The sequence below is a fragment of the Notolabrus celidotus genome, chromosome 6, assembly GCF_009762535.1.
Source record: "Notolabrus celidotus isolate fNotCel1 chromosome 6, fNotCel1.pri, whole genome shotgun sequence".
Taxonomy (NCBI): domain Eukaryota; kingdom Metazoa; phylum Chordata; class Actinopteri; order Labriformes; family Labridae; genus Notolabrus; species Notolabrus celidotus.
Window position 1 is genome coordinate 33,636,139 of NC_048277.1, and position 18,836 is coordinate 33,654,974.

Here is an 18,836-nt window from a genome sequence, read left to right on the forward strand (position 1 = left end):
ATATGCTTATGTGCCCAAGCGTCAATCCATGGCTCACGAGTGCAACCAGTATGCTGGCATTTGTTTACCTACGTTATGGGAAAAAGGAGGCTGTGATGAAATGACGTAGAGACAGCCCTGTGATGATGATGTGTGCATTGGCTCACTTTACAGTATTGCCGTGTGACCACAAAATATCCAATAGGTACACACAGGCTGCCTCTGCTAAGGATAAAACAAGTTAAAGAGAAGCCTGTGAATTTACCGTGCAGAAGGTACAGAGAAGTTCAAAGTATCTTTCAAAATTCAGATCAGACTTTGGGAAAAGAAAAATGCACAACATCCAGAGAACGACCAGTGGTTGTGATTTCAGTCATTTAAGATTTAGAAAGATGATACGTGAGTAATTGGATGTTTTTCCCACAATGGCAGTGTAAGTAAAAAGATACCAAATGTTTGAGTTGGCAGGTACTTGAAACCGGCTAATTCACTTTGGAAAATAAAACAAAAGAGTGGATGAGAAACCACAGTTTGTTGAAGTATCACAGTGTACCTTTAAACCAGCTGTTCAGTATGGAGACAATGAGCAGAGGCATTCATGTATCCGACATTAGCAGAATCAATAGCAGGTAAAAATGGGACCACACCAGTTTCTGGTCCAAAAAGAGAGATGCATGACTCCTTCCTGAAACTAAATACTGACGATTCCTCTCGCTTTAACAGTTCAGTGTGTAGAAATGGGAATATTTAGAGATATATGGTCACCCCTCCTGTTGGTGAGGCAATGGGGGCCTCCAGGGCATGATAAGTTTGAAGCTCCCTTTTCAAGTATTACCATCAAAAACAAGACCATTAGTGGGAACTTTTTTCCCTAGACAATACGGATCTTCCTACTCTTTAAGAGAAATATGAAAACCCAACAATTTCGGTCATCTGTTGGACAGATATGAGATTTTTTTAGGCCAATTCTGATGCTGATTGTTGGAAAAATCCCTGGTTGACCAATACGATGGCCGACATCACGGCTTTGCAAAAGTAGCCAGAACACTGCTTTCTTAATCCATTTTTGCCTTTAAAGCTGGGGTTGGTAATCATATTTAGATACACTTTTTGTCATACTGGTTAAAATGATCTTTATGTCCTGATGGCAATCAATACATAATTTGTTCCTAAAAAAGAGGGGGAAAAGCTGCTATCTACAGCCTGAGTAAACCTGGGAAAACACCAACCAATCAGCGTTTTTTGGCTCCCCAAATTTTAAACCAATCAAATCCCATCCAGCCTTTCTGCCCTCCTCCTGCGCGTACATTTCCCCGGCGTGCACTCCTCCGAGTCCCCGTCTCCTGCCTCTACTTCCCCAGACTCTATTTACTGCCCCTCTCGCTCGTCTTCGGGCCTGTCCCCTCTGACCTGATGAGGTGCTTTGCTCAGGACTGTAGTCCGGATCAGAGTCTAAAAAGCTCTCACCAACAAGCAGAATAATTAATGACGTTCAGTAAGTCCTACAGAAAATATAGATTTATTGTAGCGTCCGTCCGGACGCTGTAGTGATGAAGAGCCGATTCGTGAACACGTTGAGCTTTAATAACCGGTCACTGTCGGCCGTGATCACGACAACCAACAAAGCAACAATCAATGTTTGAATGAATGAAGAACTTCTCCTCTTGTCTCTCCTCTCTCCCGCTCACACACTCTACACCTCTCCTGATGCCTTCACTGACCATCAACACTGTAGGAATTAAGAACATCTACACTGAACATGTTTAACAAACAGTAGAGCTGTTACAGTTTTATATGTGTTATAACTTTTCTCCTGATATCGTGTCACCGGTACAACTGGATAATGCTAGCATGATAGTTGTGAGTACTAACAGCAGCCATGTTTGTTTGTGTTTTTAACTTTCACTATGATAATGTTTTGGTGAGGACCGGTTTTGAATCAGTCACCATCATATGGTCGAGAATCAGCGGCGCTCGTGCATGTGAGCGGGGGGGGCGTCGTTTTGGAGGAGCTCCCAGGGAGGAGGGGAGGGGTTAGACGGAGTCATGAGGAAAAGCTACATTCAAATTCATGCTGGTTTTCCGAGACTACCAACCCTAGCTTTAATGGATGGTTAGCCAAAGTGAGACTCAACTCAACTGTACTAATTTTTACATTTCATTTTTATGTATGTAGCATTTTTCATACATTCAAGCATTCAGCCCAAAGTGCTTCACAAAAAAAAAAACAGAGACAGAAAACAACAGCAAAAGGTAATGCGATACAAGGCTAATACAAGATAGAGGACGGTAAAATGAAATCTTTAAAAAATGAAATCAGTACAACAAAGTCAAGAAAATTAAAACAGATTAATACCAGAAAAATTAAATAAAATACAATAAAATCAGATAGATATAAGAAAAATGAAATTAAAATAAATAACATATAATACTATAGAACAAAATAAAAAAGTAAAAATTGTGCTAAAATAATGGTTAAATGCAGTCCAGGGTTAAAAGCCCGATTAAACAGTTAAGTCTTTAGTTTATAAACAAGAAATGTGGGCTGCGACAACAGTAGCAAGGATTATAGCTTCTGTACATGGGGCGCTTGCTCAAACTGCTCAGCCAACACCCCAATCCAGTTAACCTCATCAGAAATTAAGTTAATGTTGAAGACAGTGCTAGGAGTTTAGTGAAAAATGGAGTCAGAGCTTTCTAAGTTCGATAATGTACGTGTTAAAGTATTTTTTAATCATCCCAAGCACCGTTTTCTGCATTATATGTTAATAAAATGTAGTTTTCATTTCTATTTTACACCCATTTTCAAGTACTGATACATCTGTGAATTCCCCTGTCTGCCTGATGATGTAAGCTGGCAGTTATATCTATGAGGCTCTAATTTACAGGAAGTTGAAGTCAACATTTTGCCCTTTTAAGTACTTTGCATACATTTTCTGTGTTGCCAATTCTCAAATTTCCTCTCATTTCTATCCCTCCTTTATTTCTTCTGTCGTGTTTCCCGCTCAAGCAGGAACTCTGAGGAATTTTCTGCAGAGCTAACGCAACACAAACGCATGAATAGGGGTCTTGGACTGTGCCCACCACTGTTCATTTTATCACAATATATCTAGTGTGTTGTTGACTGTGTCCCCCTCCTCCCTCACCCCTTTCCCAAATCTCCCACCATCAGCCTTTCTTCTACCATGCTGACCTGTAAAACACCCCCACACGCTGTCCCCTCCAAGCAAACCGTGAGGCTGATCGTGGATTCAGTGGAGCGCCACGCCCCTGAGCAGTTCACCTATAACCAAGACCCCATCATCAACAGCATCCAGCCCTCGCGCTCCTTCGTCAGGTGAGGCTCAAACTCTCTTTAAGAACATGGTTTGGATCTCCCTCTTTGTCATTGTCAACCCAATACTTTCCTTTGTGTTTGAGCTGTAGCAGCTTTCTCTTCCTAAAAGCCAGAACACGAGGGAGAACGCAAGATTGAGAATCATTATGAATAAGCCCAGACAGATTAATGCTTTGGTTTTACAGCAGGAGGAAATGAGTAGGAGGTGAAGAGTGGCTAAACTGCTAACGCTAACAGCAGGCCCTTCCCAGAGGGGATCTACTGTGTCTGTGTCTGGTGCTGACGCTAACATCCGTTTCTCTCCCCCCCCCCCTCCTCACTGTAGCGGAGGCTGCACTGTGGCGGCTAATGGCTTCTTCCTCCAGTCAGGCCTCCAGCCACAGATGGTTCTCACAACCGGTCAGGATGCCGAGGTGTTTCATGTGGTGAGTACGAGACGGGTTTACATCCTTAAATGAAATAGCGGTTATAAAGTTTCAATCTGTGTTGAGTTAAATTCTTGATTAAGCAAAGAAACCAAAAGAATCTTGTGGCCATTTTGAGGAAAGAAACATTGCTTTGGAATATCTTGAGGTACTTTTATGAAATTGGATGGAAAGAACCATTTACAGCTTTTGGTTCCTGCCCTCTGAGGAAACACCACTTACTTTGACAAGTAAAGTACAAACCCTTAAAATGGGATTGCATCATAATGGATTAACCCTGGAGAAACACTGTAGAGGCCGTATTCTGTCTGTCTCATCACACCTGTGCAAATATCCAAGAAATGCAACCTTTTCTGGAGCCAGGGCTGGCCCAAAGCTTTAGTCTTTATGGGCCAACATGGGTTTCAGGTTCACCTGTAAGACATAAGTTTGGAAGAGTCTTGCATGAGTCCTACTTGTCTCTCAGACATTCAGACTTTTCCAGGGGACTACTTTTTGTGTTTCAAGTCCTGTCAAAGTCTTTTTAATTATTCAATTTGACTTAGCCAAGCTGCAACTAACTTTAGCTCACTGGTTGCAAAACTCTCCTTCACTATCAGTTCTTGAATGCCTCCTGAGGAAGGGTGAAAGGGCTGAAGGGGTGCTGAATTTTTCCTTGAAAGGTGTTTGCGTGTTGAAAAGGATGATAAAGACTTAAATCTTGAGACTTACCTTGTAAAACTCAGGGCTCACAAACTTAACAGCCAAATGAAAGTTGAGTCTAGGTCTTCTCCTCTGATGATTCAACTCATCGACTTTTACACGGGTGTGAATGTGTCTGCATCTTTTTTTTCCTGTAGTTCCTGCAGAGTTTCTTGTATCTTTGGGTAAAGAGACCTGTAGAAATATCATCCATGACCAGCAGACAGTGGGCTCTGTGTTTGTTTTATCCAAATACCAGACTGTTCTATACATGGTTTTGTCATTATACATACTAACGCCCCCACCCTGAAGAAAAAAAAAAGACAATGGAAAAGAGCTTGAGTATCAGACAAACATGAGAAGAAAGGAAATGAAAAATCCAGTGTCTGATCTTTAGGAACCAGCTGTCACCTCTGACTCAAACACGGTAGCAGAGTGAGGTCTTTAGGATGCTCCGGCCCTCCAAACCTCCGTCAGACGTTTTTCTACTTATGGGAGGAAAATGATACGCACCAGTTCGTCATCGCTGCAGTTCACTGACCGGCTTTTACTGCTCAGACCAACAAGAGGGTGATTTAAATTCTTCACAGGCATTCAGTGTGCTGTATTGAGCTCCTCCAGGTGTCCAAAAAAACTGGATGTAGCTTAATTACAACAGGAAACAAAAGGTCCTCCATGTTGTAAGTTAAAGACACTAATTCTTTGATTTTGTTTTAAACACTTTTTAAATTTTCATCACTGCTGCTGACTCATCACATCTGCAGCAGGGCTTTATTGAATGGGTGTGTATGTGGCTTTCGGGGCTTCTGGAGCCAGCCTCAAGCGGACACTCCAGGAACTGCAGTTTTAAGCACTTCTGCATTTGCATAATTTCTCAAGATGAGGCTGCAACTTGATTAAAACACCTATTTTAAAGCAGAATTGAACATGTCTACAGCCTAGTAAAAAAAAAGGGGGGTATTATGGCTATACCTTATTTCTTTTTTGGTAACAATTTTTACATAACTCATCTGTTTGGATTATATTTAGGCAAAGCAGCAGCTTCCCATCTTCAAATATGAAGCCCATGTGGAAGTGCTAACATCTGCAGTTCATCGAGCGTCCACTAGAGGCTAATCGAGAAACATTGGAAACCACATACACACCCATTCAAAAAAGACGATCTTTACAGAAGAAATAAACATGTTTACAGCCTGGTTCAAAAAACAGTTTAGGTCAGAGTAGCTCATTTCTCTATCGGCACACACTGTACGGGGGTGGATTCTTTTATAACTAATTATATTTGAAGATATCAAACTTAAGAGTGTTGCCCAAATAAGGGCATGGCTAACTTGATTGACAAGCAAGCACCCTGTAGCTGTTAGCGAAAAGGCTAAAGTCCCGCCTCTTTCCCTCACACTAGCTCGACAGAAGTTAGTAATGATCACAGATTGACTTTTGCTTCATTAGATGCTGCTGTAGAGTAACTTTGACTTAATGTGAGTGCAATTAAATCACCATATCCTCTCTCCAAGTAAGATACTGTTGCATTTTTGGTGGCTCCTTTACAGTGAGTTCACTTTATTCATGCTTTAAAGCTGTTAATGTCCGACTTGTCACTGTTCCCCATTATTTAGTAAATGAGATGTTGTGCCTTTAAGCCCCCTCTTTACCTCACTCTAGCTTGGATGAAGTTAGATTGAGTTCAGCATTTCCAATATGGCACCCGCCGACGAAAACAGAGTTTCAGAAACAGATGGATGACATCACAGATACTACGTCCACTTATTGTACAGACTGTTAGCCAGGCAGCAAGGCTACAGCAACAACTTCACCTCTCTGCCTGTTTCTTGAGTTGTTGGAAGTTAGTTGCATCCCCTATATGGCGACACCAATGGGTGACGTCACAGAGACTACATCCACATTTTGTAGAGTCTCTATATTAGCCTTTAAGAATGTTTTTCTTAATAAGGTAATAAGAGAGTAATGAGTTTGCCGTGCTCCCTCCTCCTCTGCTTTTTGACTCATCTTTAACAACAGAATATAAATCTTCATGGGAAGGCTTCAGACACAACATTCAGGGGGGGAAAAACATTATATCTTTGGCTTTGTTGTCCAGAACTACTCAAGTTTTCATGCTGCAGCCAAAGCTTGAGGTAATCGTAACTGGCCTCAGAAACTACCCACCATGGTTTCCCTCTGTGTGAACCAGCTGACCTGCTGATCCACTCGTATAATACACTGGGAGAACAGTCTCACAGCTTAGGTTTCATTGCAGTTGCTGCTAAAATGATACCACCTCCTTTGAAAGAAAGGAGCAGCTTTACTATCAGTTGAACTGCACGTAAGAAATAAGTTAACCTCCAGGAATCGTACGGCGACGTCCAGAGTTGTAACTCTTTCTTTTTACCAGTTTGAAGCTGTTAACGCTGCTTTGAGGATTTGCAACACCTGGTTTCTTATTAGGTGATTAAACTTAGCTTCTTAAAAGTGCGTGTTCCTTCAGAGCAAGGTGATATATGTCTCCATGAGTCATAACAAACAAACAGCCCTTCTTCTTTCACAGAGAAGGTGTGTTTTACGCCGTGTGTGTGTGTGTGTGATGTTTGCTTTTTGGAGGCGGTTTGAGGACAAGCAGTGCTTTGTAGTGATGTTATCTGTCATCTTGAGGCACACGCTGCAGCAGGTCCAGTCAGGGGATGATAATGCGCTGGGCAAACACACACACACACACACACACACACACACACACGTACACACACATACAACTAAACACGTACCCTCTTGGATTAAGACTCTTATCTGAACTATTGTCCATGAAATCTCCTCTCTTTATCTCTGATCTGTATTTTCCCCCTCTCTCTCTCTTTCTCTCTCTCTTTCTTTAACAGTTTTTCTCTCACACACACACACAGCTTGGCACACACACTCCCTGCAGTGTCTCATCTTTCAGTTTCCCTCTCCCTGGTCATTGACCTGTGTTCAGGTCAGTTGTTGATTGGTCTCCGGGGGGCTCAGGCTTCATTACACACAAACAGCATGAACAGACATCACCACAGGGCTTTGAAATCAAGTTATGTTCCAGAAATTACAGGTTCAATCACCGTTTCAGCTTGTAAGTAGAGTATGTTGATTTGCATACACTGCTGCGCTCTCTCTGTTAGCTGTTGTTATCAAGGAGACTTTTGAGTGCGTAATGTTTTAAGTATGTTTAGGTCTGTTTCTCTGGTTACACAGAATAAGGCTGAAGATGTGTTGCTGTAGTTACCTGCAGTTTAGAAGTGTTGGCTCATTGGTTTGTAACACAGGTTAACAGACTGAGACGCCATCCTGTGCTCAGACTATATGGATGTAGTCTCAGTGACGTCACACATTGGTTTCTGATGATCACCATATTGGAAATGCTGACTTTACCTAACGTTCAGCAGAGCTAGAAACAGGCGAAGACGTGGAGTTGGGGCTGGTCTACATCCTTCAAGCACAAGCAATGCACCCAACTGTCAGTCAATTAACAATGCCCTTATATAGGCATAAGTGTTAACCCCTAATAAAGTGAAAATGGATGAGTTATTGAAAAATTGAGTTATTGGTAACTTTTTTAAATTCGGTGTAAAAGTGGACAATTAGAAGGAAGGAAGGAAGGAAGGAAGGAAGGAAGGAAGGAAGGAAGGAAGGAAGGAAGGAAGGAAGGAAGGAAGGAAGGAAGGAAGGAAGGAAGGAAGGAAGGAAGGAAGGAAGGAAGGAAGGAAGGAAGGAAGGAAGGAAGGAAGGAAGGAAGGAAGGAAGGAAGGAAGGAAGGAAGGAAGGAAGAAACATACTTTATTAATCCCATGGGGTAAATTAAATTTTTCCACTCGTGTTATTTTTTGGCCATGCTACAAACACAGTATATACATACATTTTATGCACAAACATGCAGTGGACATGCACTTAGGGAGAGATGTCAGAGTGAGGATGCTGCCATCAACCAGCACACCCCAAGCAGTTGGGGGTTTGATGCCTTGCTCAAGGGTATCTCGGCAGTGCCCAGGCAAGTGAACCAGCACCTCTCCAGCCACCGTTCCACTTGTCAAACTTCGTCCATGCAGGGACTAGAACCAGCGACCCTCTGGTTCCCAAGCCAAGTCCCTATGCCGCTATTGCCGCCCCTATTAACATGGGAACTAATAGGGATTGTTTGGATTCTGGAACCAGCTCCAAGTGGACACTTAAGAAACTGCAGTTCTTTGCACTTCTGTATTGGCTTCATTGTTTAATATAGTACAACACCCTACATTGTCGTGCATGACGGCTGCAAAACTTGTGACATTTTAACAATTGCGTACACAAGATTATTAGCCTTAAGCTAATGAGCTGTTCAAAAATGAACTCTCCATACAGTTAAAGAAGTGAGTTCTTGGGAACAAGCAGGCTGTGAACGTGTTTAATTTTGGTGTAAAAGTGGACATTAAAACATGGGACCCAACAGGGATTCTTTGGCTTTTGGAACCAGCTCCAAGTGGACACTCAAGGAACTGCAGTTTTTTGCACTTCTGCATTGGCTTCTTTTTTAACACCCTAAGTTGCCGTGCATGGCGCCTGCTAAACTTGTGACATTGTAACAATTATGTATGCATGATTAGTAGCCCCAATAAAATTAAAATGAATGAGCTATAGAACAATTAACCCTCCATACAGTTAAAGAAGTGAGTTCTTGGGAACAAGCAGGCTGTAAACGTGTTTAATTTGGGTGTAAAAGTGGACATTTTAAAATTGGACCTTACCAGGATTCTTTGTCTCTTGGAACCAGCTGAAAATGAACACTCGAGTAATTGCATTTTCTTTGCACTTCTGCCTTAGTTTTTTTTTGGTTAGTTAAATATCTGTTTGATAAGCTTAATGGGCAGGAATGCAACCCCTGAACTTGCAGCTAATGGCGCCTGCTAAACTTGTAACATATTTGATCGAATACGTTTTTAGGAAAGGCTTCACAAAATTGTAAAAATCGAAATCTTCCATTATTGATTCATGACGAAAAAATCCAGTGTCAACTTGAGGGCTAGCCTGAAATGTGCGTGAAAGTTACAGCTAAGTTTACAGGCTGTAATTTCACCTGTAATCTTAGAGGAGCAGAGTGTTAAAATTTCTTAAAGTGTTACCTGAAGCTACGGCACGGTGAGTTTACACAAGGGTAGTCAGGGGTCAACGCACTTTCAAGTAAAACCCATGCCGGGACTGTCCACAAACTGGGAGTCTTGCTTTCACAACCTTTGTTATAAACCTCTTTCCTCTGCTAAGATCTGAAGGATGACTGGCAGTACTGTGACTTGTTGAAATGAACCCTTGCTCTGATCGTTTGTTATTCATGTTAAACTGGAATAACAGACCAGAGAGGACCTGCAAAAACAAATGTCAAGCTTCCTAAAGAGAGAGAAAGAGAGAGACGGAGCATGAAGTGAGCAGCCTGTATAAAATAAGGCTAATGATTTAGCATGGGATCATGCCCTGTAGGGCCCCAGCTGTCGCCTGTTAAATTCCTTCCAGTAAACGGGATGAGTTAAAGCTGAGCCTGGGAAGGGACAGTATAAGTGTCTTATTGTCTTAACCCTTCAAAATAGAGGCACGGATCTTTCACAAACGGACTTCCCAGAGGTTTCCATCGCCAGCGGAACGACTCTGAGTAATGTGAGCCAGCCTGTCATGCCTCTGGAGCTGCATTTATAAACCTATGTGTCAGCCGTGCGACTGGTTAAGATGCCACAGCAGAAAAATGGGCTTCAAGTTGATGTGGTTAAATGTGTTCTTAAGATTGAACAAGATCTTCACACCATAGCAGATTGGTAAGAAGCAAACACAAGACGAGGTTTGAGGGTCTCAGCTGGAACCAGAGCATGAACAAGAAAAAAAAACCACCCAGTGTTGACTTGATATCTGCCCCTCAGATCTCGAGTAAAGCCAGGTCTCAGCCAATCTCAGCTTTCCCACAACATGAAAGAGTTTTTTTTACAGCCCGTCGTGAAAAGCTGGCATGGTCACAAAGCTGAAGGAGGGCTACACATACTTAAAAAAACACAACAAAAAAGTCATCTGTACATTTTCACAGGTCACTCATAAAGCAGGAGGAGCAGAGTCCTCGCTCTGCCCGGCTGCACCATCACAGATAGTTTGGGGTAAATGGAGGCGGCACCGTATCCAGACACCTGTTGCCTGCATTCACAAAATCGACTTGATTCATGTCAGACTGTCAGACTCCTCTTCCTCCTCTCATCCAGCTGACACCTGAACGCCCCACGATGCCCCTTTCTTTTCCCATACCCCCTGCAGCTGTGAGTTATCTGAGGGAGGCACGCTGATGAAGGTGAATGAGTAAAGTTTTCCCCTCTGTCAGCGGTCCACAGCTTCAAAGAGTGTGGTTATTCAGGGTTGTTGAGGGTGTGTGTAGATGTATTAATGGTAAAAAGGTGCTCTCATAGAAAACAAGTAATTGTTATCATACAAGCACTTACTTGCAGCATTTTCAGATTTTGACCTGGTTTGAAGAATCACTTACTGAGTTTTCAACCAGGTCTTCAGCCTTTCAAATCCCAAATCCTTGGGAAGGACAGAGACCACTTGGGGTGGCGATAGAGGGTTCAAACATAGGATTCTTACACAGTTGTTGGACATCAGTTGGATGATGTAGGACATGTTTTCAAGAATGTGACAAATTCAAACTTTAACTAACTTCTTTTATCTGTCAATTGATCACAGCTGTTATGTGTTAAGAGCGTTTCACTGGGCGCTACTTTTTTGGCGCCATAACCTTATCAATGTTGCGTTTTCGGCCAAAAGTGAGTCTGCCAAGTCCGTCCACGGTAGGCCAGAACACCAGCCCTTGGAGCCCAAGTCCCAAGAGTAGCACAATGCCAATGAAGATATGTTACGCAGCATTATGGTCATGATAAATGTTATAAGGGCTGAAATCATTACGAAACTCAAGTCCATAATATCAGAATCCATAAAGAATGAAACGATGGCCACCCTGAGATTGTTGGAGTAAAAAGTAGCTGCATGAAGCGGGACTTCTTTAGACCTCTCAAGCACTCGGCTAACAAACACGACAACCAGCGAGCAAACCTGCATACTAACACCACTGAGGTCAGCTTCTGGAGAGTCCCTGAGCACAACATGTGAAGATTTGGAAGCACTGCCTGAGGGGGCAGGGGGTCCAAGACCTACAGAATTCATGGCCCAACTTTTACAAGACTTGCTGAAACTCAAGTCTAAACCCGTGCTAGATAGGGCCCATTATACGCTACCTGCTCAAGGTGACCCTATACCAAGCCAGGAATGTAATTCTGGGACATTCTGAAGAAGCTTCCCCTATTCAGCTTTTCAGAAGACATTATATGAACTGATGTATTTTGGTTAATTTGAAGTACTTTATCACAGTTTTGCCGAAATACTTTGACATTTTGAGCTTATTGATTCTGCTATCTGGTCTCCTGGAACCTGTAAAGTAATGTTCCATCTCAAATCTAGTTGCATCTTCTAAATCAAAGCCATGTTGTACGAGACTACACAAAAAAGATTTGGTGGTCAGTTGCAAAGATGGTTAAAGATTTGAAAAGAGGTCTAACGTTTGGCAATTAGAAGGAAGCTAAATGCAATTTATGTTTCAAAGTAATGTCTTGCAAAGGAAGGAACACATCCTCCATGGCCAAGCACAGATGCATCGTGCATCAAATAAAACCAAAATGCCGTACTGTTGGCTGTCAACTCAAACCGCTGCTGCTGCTGTGAGGCCCTTACAAAAAGCATCTGATGCAGAAGAAGAAAGACAGAAAAGTAAACCTAAAGTTAGCAAACACAGACCCAGACAGTAAATCTAAAGCAGTAATAACCCCTCACAGCGTGGTAGGAAGCAGCAGCAACCTCACTGGCATAAATCACTCTAGATTTGACAAGCACTTCTGTACGTGGGAGCTACGTTATGACTTTGCTTTTTCGCAGGCCGTTACACTAATGACACTTCAGGGACGGCGGAGGTTTTTGGGATCGCTGGTTCTCTCATCACCCCGTAGTAAACCCCCTGGCCCGCTCGCTGCCCCGCTCACAGAGTGATTGTATTTACAGCTGCTCCTAAACTGCAGGCCCTTCACCTCCTCTCCCTCAAATAAGAGGAGACATCCAATGAACAATGAAACTGACTGAGATTTCCACTAATTCACAGGATATTTTTCCTTTCCCTGCACTCCTGGGAGGGCGGTTTGTTAGGGGGGTGCTGGTTGCCCTGAAGTCCCTTTCTCCTGCTTCATACTGGTGTGTAGGAGGACAGAGGTTAATTGGATTGCTTTTGTTGGGTGACCCAGCACTGCCCTCACACACAGGGGCTCATGCTATAGCCATGCATGTGTGTGTTCTGCAGATGCACACACAACTTTGAGTATGTGTTTGTCCATCTGGGCTGCTACAGCTCACCGGGGAGTCAGACTAGGAAGTGTGAGAGGAAGTTTCAGCAACACTCTGAGCTGCTACTGCTACTACAGGCTCTCCAGGGAGTCCCATAACATTCAATGCGATGGAAGTCAGATTGTAACCTACTTCTTTGGAAGCATAACAAACTTTATAGGCCATAATCCTCAGTGCAGTAGTTCTCCACTGGTCCAGCCCTTTCACTGCATATAAAAATGGATGACTGGTCTCTACTCGTGGCACAAAACTGAAACCAAGTTGCTCTCTCTGCTAACAACTTGGGCATTTGGGGCTTGAAACAGAGCAGTGCATCACCTGCGTTGAATTCCCGCCCATTAAGCTAACCACACAGACATTTAACTAACCAATAAAACTTCAAAGATCTCTCAGGTTGTCACCGCCCACAAGAGAACAGCTGTTTACGTCTGGTTGGAACAGACGTTTATGGTTCTGAGAAGTTCAGTGTCTCTTGAGTACTTGAACTTGTGTCTTGTTCAAGTCCCGTTTTTTACCTGCTTCAGACTGAGCTGCAACTTTCCAGACTTTTCCGGCAACCTGTATTTTGTGCAGCTCCACCTAGTGTTTGGATACTGCAAAAGACATCTCGGACAGAATGTAGCATTTACAAAAATTAAGTTTGAAAACTGCAAATAGCTGGATTGAAGGTCATATTTTTGTTCAGTCTTGTGGGGTCAACCATTTGCTTGGTTGTTTTGAAAAGCAAGGGTCCTAGAAATACAGTCCTGAAACTTAAGCTTGGTCTACCGCAATAAAAGAACAACAAGCACTGTTGCTGAAAAGTGCAATCACCGAGAGGTGCAAAAACTGGAGTTCCTCTTGTGTCCACTTGAGGCTGGCAGCAAAAGTCAAAAACTCCCACTAGGTTTTTTTGGTATGAATAGCTAATTTCTTTATCTGTACACATTGTATAAGGTATTTCTTATATAAAGCATCCGTCAAGACTAGATAAAGGCAAGAGTTTTATATGGATTTGCTTAATTGGAGATACAATAATAATCTTTATTTATGTAGCACTTTTCAAAACAGGGTTACAAAGTGCTTTACAAATTGGAAAGAAACTAAAACTGGATAAAAGAGAAATGTGAGGAAGACAATGACTAAAAGTTTAAGAAAAAAAAACAGCATAAAAGGTTAACTGAACTCAACTCAACTTTATTTATATAGCACCTTTCATACATGGTCAAATTTAAAAAGGCATTATTATAAATAAAATAAAATAAAATAAACACGGTAAAATCAATAAAATAAGTACGAGTGGAAAGAAATGTTAAAAATAAGGTAGCATTAACAAGATCAGATGAATACAAGAAATAAATAGATAAATAAATAAGTTAAATAAATGTTAAAGCAATAATTAAAATAATAATAATGCAGTCCAGGGCTAAAAATAAATTACTCCAAATTAAAAGCTAAATAAAAAAGGTGAGTCTTAAGTTTACTTTTAAAAACATCAAGACAGCAAAAATATAAAACATGGTTGGAAGACTAAAAACAACCAAAGATGAAATAATAAAACAATTAAAAGAACAGAAATATAAAAGACTAAAAACCAGCGAGTGATACTGCCTGAAAAATAATAAAAACATCTGGATTAAAACATGCTCAGGTGACCTCTCCTGTAAAAGCACATCTATGAAAGTGTGTTTTTAAAAGAGATTTAAAAATGGCTGGGTTGATGGTACCTTTTAACCAGGAGGCTAAAAGTCTCCCTCAGATCCACCTCTTTGTTTCTAGGTCGTCCATAAATTGGGCTGAGTCAGCATTTCCAAAATGGTGACCCCCCCACTGTTGGGCTTCACAAACCAATGGGTGACTACATCCATGTTTTATACAGCCTTTGATGAACAAGTGTTTTGTGTTCAGTGGAACTGGTTGTGCTGAGACGATCAGGGTCACACAAAACAAAGACTGAAATGACCAGTGTTTCAACAAGTGCGCACAACCTACCAACCATTAGCATAAGACTCAGAAACAGCAGTTAGACAAAGTTTAAAGGTTAAAACAGATGACCCCTTCTGCATCATCAGGCAAGTGTCATGCTTTGTCAAGGAGACCACAAATGCTAAGTAAGCATCCACTCACAAAACAACAGTGTGAATTTGTTGTGTTCAAAGGTTACAGGAGGCACATTGATTGTTTTCCACCTTCTGTCCTCATGGCATACAGACTTAAGGACACATGCACCTTTGTAGCCCAGAAGACAAACACACACCACAGAGCAAATATCAACATTGATCTCTCAGCGCGATGCCAAACTCGTCGGGTTTGTTCTGGGTGCACCTGTGCGGAGGAAGATCATGCCACGATTGACGCTCTTTAACGGCTTTATATTTATATTTACTTTACATAATGAATCAAACCGCAACCTCCAGAATGGTAAAAAAACTGCTTCCTTTTATTATCAACCCAGTTTAACCACATTTATGGAGCATCGAGGGTATAGTGCTGCTGCCTGGGAGCTTATTGACAGACAGAAGAGGGTTGAAAGATCATTTTTATAATCACTATTTGCCTCTTAACTGCTCCTATTACTGTATCAACTGTTGTATCAACAACAGCTGTCGCACTCATTCTTTCCATTCCCCAGTTAGCTGGTCTATTGATTTCTTGTTTATGGGAATGTTGCCCCAGATCCTGATCCCCAGTAACACCCTTATTTGGATCGCTTACCAAAAAGCTACCCCTGTCAAATTTCCTCCCACACTCAGTTTGTATAACTGCGGCCAAGTCGTCAGCTACACTGTGTACCTCATTGTGTAAGAGTTTCAGAACACTTTGTCGTTGAATTTGGAGCTTTTATCGATACTGTGCAGAGGAGTTTTATCAATAAACTTTGAATTAATCCAAGATAAGTTCTCACAAAATTAGATTAAGAATGAAATTAAAGGTGACATATCATGCAAAATGGACTTTTTAATGGTTCTCTACCTGAAATATGTGTCCCTGGCATGTCTACAAACCCCCCGAGAATGAAAAAAATCCATTCTGCCCCTGTTTTGATTTCTCCACCTTTCTGTAAATGTGTGTGAAACGAGCCGTTTCAGACTTCCGTGTTTTTGTTACGTAACAACAATATCCGGTCTGTCACGGAGTCAGAGCTCGGAGCTTGTTCAGCCCATAGACTGTATAAAATAATACTGAATCCCCTCCTCCGTTTTTCATTACCTGCACAAATGTGTGCTAACAAGGAGCTTAGGAGGGAGGCATGCTAGTTGTAGGCTGTCTTAATAAACACAAAGGTCGGTTTTACTCCCCACGTCTGCAGATTTGAAGATCTAGTGGATGATTTTTATTTGTCATGGATAAGTGCTAGCGCTAGTTGGCATAGCTACATAGCTACATGTCGTAGCTGTAGCTGTGTACCAAGACACACGTCTACATACTGACAAATAAAACAACAAGAAACACTAAATCTGTGACCAATCCTTCAGAAGGGTCCGGCTGCCTTTCTGGTAGAGGTCGGTTTTACTCCCCACGTCTGCAGATTTGAAGATCTAGTGGATGATTTTTATTTGTCATGGATAAGTGCTAGCGCTAGTTAGCATAGCCACATAGCTACATGTTCGTAGCTGTGTACCAAGACACACGTCTACATACTGATAAATAAAACAACAAGAAACACTAAATCTATGACCAATCGTTCAGAAAGGTCCTGCTACAGGCGCCTCTCCGTCAGGATCAGATTCTGGATCAGATTCAGAGGGTTGAAGTAACGTGATCTCTGAGCAGCCGTGTATATATTCAGCCAACATGTAAACATTAGATCAACGTGCTGGACAGCCGAGGCACATCCACTTCCTGAGGGGGCGTGGTCAGAGAGAAAACAGAGTGTTCTGAGGAGGGCTGAAGAAGAGGGCTTTTCAGGCATGCCAAAATCTGATTTCAAAGTGTTTTTTTGAGCATAAACTTTAAAGACATGTTTTGGGGACCTCTTAGACCAATATATATTGATGAAAAAAGCGTGATATGTCACCTTTAATGGAACAAAAAAATCTAGCTGTAATGAATGATGTAATGAAGCATTTGCAATTAGAGAAAATAAAATTCACCCTGAGAGGAAAAATAAATATGTTTTACTCGATATGGCAGCCGTTTATAGACCACTAGAACAAAAACAACCCCATGAAAAAATATGAACTTAGCAAAATCTAGGGCACTTGACATCCTCCAAGTTGTATTGTTGTATTATTTCTATTTAAATCTAATTTATATGTCATTGTTTTGATATTTTATTTTGTTTTAGTTGTGTTTTGTACATCCTTTGGCTTACATTTATAAAAAAAAAATTCTGCATGTTAGTTTGAGGCATGGATAATAATGCCTCAGACTTTTGCAATTTGTATGTGGAAAAAGAAAAAACCCCAATAAAGAGATTTTAAAAAAAGAATGAAATTAATGGAGCCTCACATTTTAGATCAGATCTTGGAGTCTGGTGAAACCAAATGTGAGTTGGCTTGAGATTAAAAGCCAAACTATTCAGATTTAATCTCTTCATTTTAGCTGGTTTTGGTTATGATGCAACAAATTTAAGATTAAAGACTAATCCTCGCTGGTGCCACCCAGCCTAATTACTTTGTACTTTAATCTCTCGTATTGATTTATGGCAACAGTTTGAACCCACCCTGATGTTGAGACGTGCTGTCAAAACATGGTGAGAAAACAGCATGTAGATCAACTTTAAAGGTGTTTGGTAATGTGCCAGTAAAGATGAAATCAAATGGCACCAAAGTCAACTTTATTTGCAATCCAATTATTTGTTTGTATAAATACTTGACATTTGAATAAAATCACAGAGGTGACTCCTGCTGTCCAACTTGTATGTGAGTGTTGAGCACAGCAGCTTACTGTGTGTTTGGTTAGAGCTTAAGGAACTCCAACATACATTATTCTGCAAACCCCTGCATGCGAGTGTGTGGCTTTGTGCCACCTACACATTGCACGCTACATTAACTGCACAGCTGAAAAAAATTAGCACATGAACAAATAAACAAGAAGAACATGGAGTCCAGCTCTATACACATCGCCTTTTGAGGACACCCCCCCTCTCACAGCAAACACAGGCATCAACTTTAAATCTGTTTGATACCTATGTAACTCTGCCACACCTCAGTAAAAAGGACTTGGGGTACATTCTAAGACAAATCCTGTGAGGCCTACACGGGCTAAATCCTGCATGGGGATTCAGCTCTGTTGTGCCCCGAGGCCGTGTGTGTGTAAACACTGCAGCAGCTGAAAACAGGCGGTGTCTCATATAATGTGTTGAGTATAAAAGAAGCTGCCAAACGGAGGATTACTGCATGGCTGTAGTGTATACAGTGCATGTGGCAGAGTTAAGGCCTTGAGAGAGCTATTTGTGCGCTCAGTGGCAGAGCTGTGAGGTTGGTGTGTAAAATCTTATTATGCATGTATAAAGTTTATGTTAATGGGCGAGAGTATCTGGAGGAACATGCAGTGAAAGATGTGAGATGGGGGATGTACAGCAATTTGATATACACTACCAGTCAAAAGTTTGGACACACCTTCTCATTCAATGGTTTTTATTTATCTTAATTATTTTCAACATTGTAGATTAATACTGAAGACATCAAAACTATGAAATAATCTGGTTTTGCCATAATCTGGATTACAACAGTAGTCAAATAGGACTATCCATTGTGTACTAACCCTACCTCTGAACAACACAACTGATGGTCTCAAACACATTAAGAAGGCAAGTCATTCTACAAATGAACTCTTCACAAGGCTCATGTTAATTAGAAACCATCCCAGGAGACCACTTCATGAAGCAGACTGAGAGAATACCAAGAGTGTGCAAAGCTGTCATGAAGGAAAAAGGGGGCTACTTTACAGAATCTAAAATATAAAACATATCCTGCTTTGTTTAACACTTTTTTGTTAATTAAATAACTCCATATATGTTCTTTCATAGTTTTGATGTCTTTGGTATTAATCTACAGTGTTTACAATAATTAAAATAAATA

The 18,836-nt window shown here is 41.4% G+C and overlaps 1 protein-coding gene across 1 annotated transcript in view; it reads left to right on the top strand.

Moving 5' to 3' along the window:
- Positions 1 to 18,836, top strand: part of met (MET proto-oncogene, receptor tyrosine kinase) — a 101,356-nt gene that overhangs the window by 50,727 nt on the left and 31,793 nt on the right. Inside the window, exons 9-10 of the mRNA XM_034686630.1 lie at positions 3,152 to 3,316; positions 3,642 to 3,741. Of these exons, the coding sequence (XP_034542521.1) occupies positions 3,152 to 3,316; positions 3,642 to 3,741 (265 nt within the window). The remainder of the gene's footprint in view (positions 1 to 3,151; positions 3,317 to 3,641; positions 3,742 to 18,836) is intronic.